The sequence below is a fragment of the Protopterus annectens genome, chromosome 1.part0, assembly GCF_019279795.1.
Source record: "Protopterus annectens isolate FY-2018-M chromosome 1.part0, PAN1.0, whole genome shotgun sequence".
In the NCBI taxonomy this organism is placed as follows: Eukaryota; Metazoa; Chordata; order Ceratodontiformes; family Protopteridae; genus Protopterus; species Protopterus annectens.
In genome coordinates, this window is record NC_056725.1 from 723916816 (window position 1) to 723926224 (window position 9409).

Below are 9409 nucleotides of genomic sequence, written 5' to 3' on the forward strand. Positions count from 1 at the left end.
GTCAGCCACAGTCCTTCTGTGTTGGTCTGTACCTCTGAGAAATATATACCGAACAGGAGAGGTCCCAGGACTGAGCCTTGTGGGATGCCACTTGTAACTGGTTTGGAGTCTGACATGGCCCCAGCAACTCTAACCATGTGGGTTCTGTCCTTGAGCCAGTTTGCAACCCATCTAGTGACATAGGGGTTTATATTTAAATTGGTGAGCTTATCTATAATGCCCGAGTGGGGTATTGTATCGAAGGCTTTTGCGAGGTCCAGGTAGGCTGTGTGGACCACCTTCCCCTCATCAATGGCCTTGGTGACTGTTTCAAAGAAATCAACCAGGTTTAAGAGGTAGGATCTGCCCTTAACAAAGCTGAACTGGGTAGGATCCAGTGTCTGTAGGTCCCCAATATCTTTAATTATGAGGTCCATGATGATCCTTTCCATAGCTTTGCAGACCAAGCTAGTCAGGCTTATGGGGCGATAGTTTTCAGGATCCGTTGAGGCACCACCTTTGTGTAGAGGGACCACTGTTGCTGTACGCCACTCTTTGGGTACATATCCTGTGGTAAGGCTGAGATTGAACAGTAGTTTTATGTTTGGGTTTAGCTCATCTTGGAGTTCATGTAGGACGCAGCCCGGGACACCGTCTGGTCCCATTGATGCTGTGTTTTTTTGCTTTGGAGAGGGCGGCTCTTACCTGAGCATCTGAGATGTCAGGGGGGCAGCACTCTGCTGGGATAGATATTTGCCCTTCTGGTGGGGAGGGGGGGGGTTGTGCTGAACCTGTCAGCTAGGATGTTGGCAATGTCTGTTCGGTGTATTTTTTGTCATTTTGGACTAATTCTGAGCATATCTGGGAATTCCCACCCAGGTTTCTAACATAACTAAAGAAAGCCTTGTGATCATCCTTAGTGTCCTGTGCAATTTTTCTCTCGAAGCTGGCCTTAGACGATTTTATGAGTGCCCGTAGTATTTTGCTAACACTGATCAGAGATGCCTTCCCTTTTTGGGATTTTGCTCTATCATGTAGTAGCTTCCTCCTTCTATTGTATAGTTTGTTTATGGCTGTGGTCCACCACACAGGACGTCTGCCTTTGGAGGATTGGATCTTGTTTTTATTTGGGATTGCATGATCCATGCATTCCTAAAGGTGTTCATAGAATGCGTTTATAAAGGATTCTGCAGGACTGCTAGGTGTCTTTACAGGAATGTGTTGCTATGGCTTTCCTATTTTCCATTTACATCCACTCCTTGTAATGCTTGCTATATTTCTTTCAGCAGCAATTCCTTATATGTTTGGTGTGGTTTGGTGGTACTGCATGCAGTCTGGTCTGGCCAAGGTGTGGGTCTTGACACCTACAAGGGTATTTTATTTTGCTGCTGAGCAGTAGTGGGGCCTTGTACTTTGTACTAACAGTTATGTATAGCAGGCACATGCAGCACTTGTAAACTGCTATACTGTCTTTATTTTATTAGTTGGCTACATCCTTTGATATTTCTGGGTTGTACTCCTACATGAGGGTGTGCTTGTGGAAGCAATTCTACAGCAATTCACAGAGTGTGTGACAGCAGACAGAATGATATGCCTGTAAGTTTGTGACACTTGCAGGCCTCAGATACTCTCAGGTGTATCTTTTATCAGCCTCAGGGAATGGTACATATCAGTGGGATACACCCGTGATATATTTCAGATATTCTGCAGTTGTGACTGTGGGGTATTTTGAGCATATGTATTACTACACCATTTCTGACATGCAAGTAGTGCATACTTTAAGTAATTGACAGTTACCATTAAGTGGGATTCCACACCTTTCTGCCTACTGTTAGTACATTTCACAGGGAGTCAGTGGGGCACAGTTAACATTTGTTTTCAAATCAGGAACATCCCTGTAAATCAGTCACAGTTGCGAGGTCTGGCCTCTTACCTATTCAAATATGGCAGTGTTTATCCTGCTCTGATAGTGTGTGTGGTTTGCAAGGTGCTACTGTCACATTATTACCTACTAGCTACCTACTAGCATGGCTGTTTGTCTTCTCACACTAATGTAATGCAAATCCACAAGAATTGCCAGTAAAGATACAAGAAAAGCTTTGTGTAATAGCCTTCCTATATTCCCTTTACATTCAGTCCTACTATTTCATGATATATTGCTTTCAGCAGAAAGCTCTTATATATCAGTCATGGCTTAGTGGTAAGTCATGCACACTAGTGTTTCCAAGGTCTTGGGTTCAAGACTGACAGAGGAGTTTTATTTCGCTGCTGAGCAGACTACAGGCCTTGTCATTCAGAGTGACTAAGGCACTTTTAAGCAGATTAGCGCTGGTTTGCACGGTGCTCACGCATGCGCACTGCCACTTAGCTTCGCTCACACAAGCTTAGCTAAGCGCACACAAGCGCACACCTGCTTACAACTGCTTAAAAGTGCTTACTCTCGCACACACCCACGCTAATTTCTTTGAAAGAAAAGAAAATGGGGAGATAGGAAAGTGGTGAAAAAGGGGGCACAAAGAGGGTAGGACAGTAGGAAAACAAGCTCGGGATTTGCAGGAAGGATGTAGGAAAGGCCCATAGCTGCCCATTTCTTTATCAGCAACAGCTGTGCATATGTGTGTAATTTGGTGTGAAATTTGAAACCTTCCACCCCTGAGAGAGGGGTGAGGACAACAAAATATGTTGTATAGCCAATTGTAATTACCAGTTCACATGTCCAGCAGACATGTCTGCAAAATGGGCAGCTATGTATGGGGTGTAATTTTTTTGCGGGAACAGAGTGCCCTTTTTTTTTTTTTTCAGGTGAGAGTGGAATGTGAGGTACAGGAAGTAGGTATATTTGGGGAGGGAGGTTAACAGACAAGACAAACAAGACGCATACAGGGGTGGAGTATGACACATGTGGGGGGGAAACACAATTGACGGGGACAGATGTTTGGATATCGCCAGCCCATGAGCCCACAGATGGCAACAGTGGAACTGAGATCCCCACCCATGGGCAGTTGCCACTGCGCCTTCACTGCCCAGGATGGGGCTGTGCTGGGGGCTGTGTAGGATGGGCAGCAGGCACACCTGTGAGTTGCGCCACCCGTGCCTCAAGCTGGCATAGGGGTTCAAGCACAGAATGCCTGATCTCGCTACGCACCACAGACCAGACACTTTGGAGGGTGAGTGGACGGTCTCCTCCGGCCACACTTGCAGAGGGGGGACGAGCCCCATCCCCTGCAGCGCTTCCACCCGAATGTGGCACAGGGCCACCGGAGGAGGTTCTGGCCTGGGCACTAGTGCCAGGTGCACTCGCCAGCTGAGGTGGGAGTGGTGGGTCCGCTGGAACCCGCCTTCCCTGTTGTCCTATGTTTAGCAATATTTTATGACATTTTGGGTTAGTAACAATCAATACCATTCAAAATTAGTTGTAACAGCATGCATCGGTATTCCCATTAACCAAACACCCATGGATTCCAAACATTGAACAGCAAGCATAGCACGTGCATATTTTGAACAACAGTACACAATCCAACAGCATGCAGGGTTGATTGATGGCAACAGGCCATCAGGTTTGGATATGTGAACAGGGCACATGCATCAACGTACGTGCAAATATGTTTGAACCAACAGGACAAATGTCCATAGGAATTAATTGTGAATACACATACCCAGTTTGTTGTGGAATGGCATTATTTGTGAATATAGGGTAAGGTGAAGAAATATTTCATTAACAACTTCAACTACCTATACATCTGCTGTACATCTCTAGTAGCTGCAGATATATATACCCTACAGGTCTTAGTACAGTTTCCTATATGTAACCTTAGGAATGTTGGTGATCAGACTGTTACTGCTACATTAATATACATTGCATTTTTATTCATACACGTTCATATCTGGCTGTGTTCATGTACAGCATCCTGCTACATTTGATTTATATGGCTCTAGACAACTGTGGATGTTCATTATTTCATACAACCATACTATCTCCATATTGCAAGGGTACAGCAACATATCCAAATTGTGGGACAGACACATTCCAGCTTTAGTACTTTATTACAAACATTTCACTGTTTGGTTGTGGCTGTCTCATTCATTTCATTATGTACTGACTGCAGTATACTTTATTCAAGAGTTATAACAGCTTTCTTGGTCATTTCATACCTCTTTCTCACACTCTCACTTGTTTTATTTTTACAATTCAAGATGGTACTTAATTCTAGGTGTTATTAACATGTCTTACTTGGTTACAACAATCCTTTCCAACAGACTCACTTGTTTCATATGGCAGATTTTAAAAGGGGATGTATTTGACACATGTCTATTGTCTTTAGCTTGTTTGCCACTAATTTTCAGGCTGCAGCAGGTTATCTGATATTACAATACAGGTGGAAAATCTCTATTTCAGACTTGTTTAATTTTTATTTCTGGATTACAGGCTGCATCACTTATCTAATCATACAGTACTAGCAGAATCTTTCTTCTAGTGTTATTTGAACTTTATTAATATGTAACTACACTGAACTCTTTTACAAGCTGTCTCACTTATATTGTATAACAATTACAGAAAAATAATTACTAACCTGCCTGGTGGCGCAACCGCTCCAGCCTATCACCATAGGCTCACCGATTCGTGGAACGCAGACCTGCAGCTGTAATATATATGAAGTAATATTGGAACATACATCTCCATAATATCAGCTAGGATAATTTCTTACATACGTAATTACATGAATACTTACTCAGTTGTGGGGTGTTGGGCATTTGCCGGGCCTCCTGGATCCAACGGTTCAGTTGGTCCTGCTTTCGTCTCTTCAGGTCCGCATGGTGGTGACGGACCTGTTCACCAGTCCTTGGTATGCCTGTGGCACTGGTGAGATCATGTGCCAACCAGTTCCATGCCTCTGCCTTTTACGCTCCCCACAGAACCTGGCCCTGCATGAGTTGAGCCTCATGATCGTGGACTAGGAGCCAAACCATATATTTGGACTCCTCAACACCCCACCTCTGTGCTCGGAAGTGACTGCCCTCTCCTACACCTGCCATCCTGACTGCAAATAGGCTCCACAATCAGTTATGCTGTGTATTCCCGCCTATGGGGCTTATATATGCCGTTTTTCCCACACTTATCTATGATTGGCCATTTTTGAAATGTATCAGCTTAAAAAAACTGCTTTGTCATGCTTCTATTTCCATTCATTCCTATATATATGCTAATACTGCATTTTTCAGTACAGCTGTTATGGCGTAGTGGTTCAGTACTTTGACTATGATGCACAGTATCCTGGGCATTGCTTTTTTTTATTTTACTACTGTCTAGACAGGCTAGGAGGTGTGTCTGTGTGAAGGCAGCTTTGATACAGGTTGCTCAACGTTGCCCGCCGGTAAGCCGGTTGGCGCTCTGCGCAGCTCCGCACAAATGGGTTACGCTGGTTAACGCGTTATTTGGCTATGAGCACACATATTACGCTATGAGAAATGTTGCTCAACTACGGGCACACAGATTCAGCGTGTTAAAGTGCTGCTCAACTCCGGGCACTCATACTACACCTGTTAAACCACTGCTCACCTGCGGGCAGTCATACTCAGCTTGTTAGAGCGCTGCTCAGCTATGGGCACTTATAAAATTTTTTTTTTTATTGTGTCAGATTTCTTCAAAAATACATGGCCCATTTCATTACATTTTACTTAAATTATAGTTATTTATATATATATATATATATATATATATATATATATTTATACATATATGTCAGGGGATTGTTTTGTGCTTATTTCACTAACAATAGAAAATTATGTTGTTGGGGCTCGAACCGTGACTACCTCCTCTTTGGCTGGCATCTCTACTGCTACGCTATTGCTACTTGGCTTAATTTACATATTTAGATCTTCTAGGCTTTTCCAATGAGTGCTAACTGTGGCTGAGCGAAGGGCACACCCGCGCAAACAAGCGCAATTATGGGCAAACATTTTTGAAATTATAAAAAAAAATATTAAACTGTTGATTTTTACGTTTTACGTTATAGTTGGGTTTATAGTCTGTGGGGGCAGGTGTGTTGTGTTTCTTGACATTTCCGTGGACTCGCTTGTAGGAGTTTCCTTTCGGGACTGTGATTCTTCTGGGGGCGTGTCCCTTTGCAGGACTCGCCATGCGGACACGCCCCCTACTTTCATACATGGACCGTGTTAGCCTAGGGTGTGATTCAGCATGCCCTCATGAAAATGCATGGCATGCTGACATCACACCGTTTAACTGCAGCCTCCGTATAAGACTTGCTAACTCTTACACGGAGGTTTTGTGAATCCTGCCCAATAAGTATCTTACGGTTACATAATGCACATATTGGACTGCTGTGCAAGGAAAAGCACCGCTGCAATACCGATGCTACATTACTTACACATCACAGCACTTACAGCTTTGACACATAAGTAGACCAAATATCTAGGAAGTTATTAGATAATAATTGCTGATGTCCTGTGCTGCTCTTCTATAGTTAGTTATCTGAACAAAGTTTCATGCATTTACAGAGTAAACTTTTGTTATCGAAGAAGGAACAGTGCAGTGCATTTTGAACAACACTACAATTTTCACTGTATTTCTTATGAGGTTCTGTTTACAAGCTATGTTATCAATAACACTGGATGCAAGGGAACACAAAAGTAATGATAGATAGCCCATAAAGTAAAGCTAAGATACTCAAGTGGGATGAAATGTGTTGCTGCAGAGAGCTTTTGTAATTCACTTCTGAGATAGCTGCATTCATTTTATGCCCTATTATAAGAATGTCTGTGGTAAATGGCTCTCTAATTGTGATCAGAATGAGGACAAAATAATTTAATATGTATCTGCAACAGGGATGAGACTACATCTATAATATATCTTTATTTCTCTGTTAGACTCCTTGCTTTCCTATTTATTGCCTCTGTTATGATTGACAGCATAGCTGTGTGAGCAGTCAAGCTATCTGTATTTCTGCCTGCATGAAGAATATACATATTGATAGCCATTGTATAAAGGCATACCTGTGAGCAAATAGGCATGCACACTAGCATACACACACACACACACACACACACACACACACACACACACACACACACACACACACACACACACAAACACATTTATTAACAAGTGACTTTGTAATGTTGTCCGATGACTTTGTTTAATTTTTCCCATAAATTTCATATCTTGATGCATTGTGAATAATAAATTGAACCAACAAAAACTACAAGTAATAACTGTTATTGATTCCTTTTTTCCAGGGCATATTTCACCTGAATATTTAAATCCTGAAACCATGAACCTGTCAGACTCTTGCTTAAGTACAACTTCAGACTTTCCATTGGATTTTAACACATCAGTGTCATGGATCATAAATGTTTCTAAGAACAGCACTTCAGACAGCAGTCATGGAACTAGTATCAGTGCAATATTAATACCATTCATTTACCTTGTGGTGTGTGTGGTGGGGCTGAGTGGTAACACACTTGTCATACATGTTGTTCTGCGTTACTGCAAAACTGAATCTGTCACCAATATCTACATCCTTAATTTAGCCTTGGCTGATGAATTATTCATGCTGGGACTACCCTTTTTAACAGTACAGAATGCACTGTCTTACTGGCCATTTGGTTCACTGATGTGTCGATTGGTAATGACTTTAGATGCAATAAATCAGTTCACCAGTATCTTTTGCCTAACAGTCATGAGTATTGACAGATATCTAGCTGTGGTTCACCCTGTCAAATCCTCAAAGTGGAGAAAACGTCAAGTAGCAAAAACTGTCAATGCTACAGTCTGGGCAGTGTCCTTCATTGTTGTCCTGCCTGTTGTAATATTCGCAGATGTACCACAGGGAATGAACACTTGTAATATGAACTGGCCTGACCCACATCATGTATGGAAAGCTGTATTCATAATTTACACAGCTACCTTGGGGTTCTTTGCTCCATTAATGGTGATCTGCCTTTGTTATCTTCTAATCATCATCAAAGTCAAGTCATCTGGCAAGAAAGTACGTGCCACATCTACCAAGCGCAAGAAATCTGAAAGGAAGGTCACAAGAATGGTTGTCATAGTAGTAGTTGTGTTTGTGTTTTGCTGGTTACCTTTCTACACACTCAACATTATCAATTTGGTGGTGGTCTTACCAGAAGGACCATCCTTATTTGGCTTCTACTTTTTTGTTGTTCTCTTATCTTATGCCAATAGTTGTGCCAATCCAATTATATATGGCTTTCTCTCAGACAACTTTAAACAAGGTTTCAGGAAAACTCTTTGCCGTTCCTCTCGAAGAGTAGAGAGTCAAGAAATCAGTCAAAGGCTGACAAAAGCTAATGAGGCAGAGATGAGTGAGATAAGTAAGATAGCACAAAATGGCAATGGGCAGGAACATTCAGTATGTGCCAATGAGCAAAAAACACTGCCACAGGAACCAGTGAATCCAGAGAAGACTAATACATTAGAAATTAGTTACCTGTAAATATGTGAATATACTTAGAACATAGTAACACTTGGTTTGTGTATATGTGTGCGTTTATGTGTATGTGTATGCACGTGTGTGTGTGTGTGTGTGTGTGTGTGTGTGTGTGTGTGTGTGTGTGTGTGTGAGTTTATATGCATGTGTGCGCATTTGTTTGTTTATTTAAATATTTATTTAAAACTACGATAAACACTAAATGGAAATGTTTGACACTGGTAGACCAAAAAACCCATGCAAATGAAATCAGACTAATAACTGGGACTTTCGTCAGTCAGATTAAGAGTCTATAACTGAAAAATAATTTAAAGAAAACTTTACATGACATAACAAGTAATGTCATCCGCATTAGATCTATAAAATAGCTTAATGTATGATTTATTACAATAATCCCCTGCTCAAAGTATACACTATCAAATTTCCTGTAATAATGGACAATAACGGATAACATTTGGAGAGCATACATATCTTAAACTATGGAAATTAATAACTGCAGAGTGGATGCTCTTGTAATGACAGCTAGGCTGGAATTAGAATGATACACTGCATAGTAGGACCTCTGTTATTTATTAAGACAGTGTCAGCTAGTGACTTCAAATCAAAGGGGCCTGCAGGAGACAGCTGAGTGGGTGGGGCCAACTAGAAATGGGTGGAGCTATGCTAAAAACAGCAAAAACTGAGACTTTAATTAAATACACTGCCCTGGGTACCAAACCATCATTATGAGAGTCCAATCAAGACAAAATGAAGTGTAGAAGAAAAAACATATTTCAATGCATTGGCTACACGACAGCTTACATAATATCAAGATAGAAACAAAAAGGTTGTGAGGCATGAAAAAATAAATTACTTTTTAAATACATTACTGGAATGTCAGTCAAAATCAAGTATAAAGAAACAAGCAGTACTCAACTCAAACCACTTCTCCTTTCGCTGCAGTTCTAATTATAATGTATATT

The 9409-nt window shown here is 41.5% G+C and overlaps 1 protein-coding gene across 1 annotated transcript in view; it reads left to right on the forward strand.

Annotated features, from left to right (window-relative positions):
- The window catches only part of SSTR3 (somatostatin receptor 3), a 48765-nt gene extending 40263 nt beyond the window's left edge, over positions 1–8502 (forward strand). Inside the window, exon 2 of the mRNA XM_044070954.1 lies at positions 7234–8502. Coding sequence (XP_043926889.1) covers positions 7269–8453 — 1185 coding nt within the window. The 5' untranslated portion in view covers positions 7234–7268 and the 3' untranslated portion in view covers positions 8454–8502. The remainder of the gene's footprint in view (positions 1–7233) is intronic.
- Positions 8503–9409: the final 907 nt, after the last annotated feature.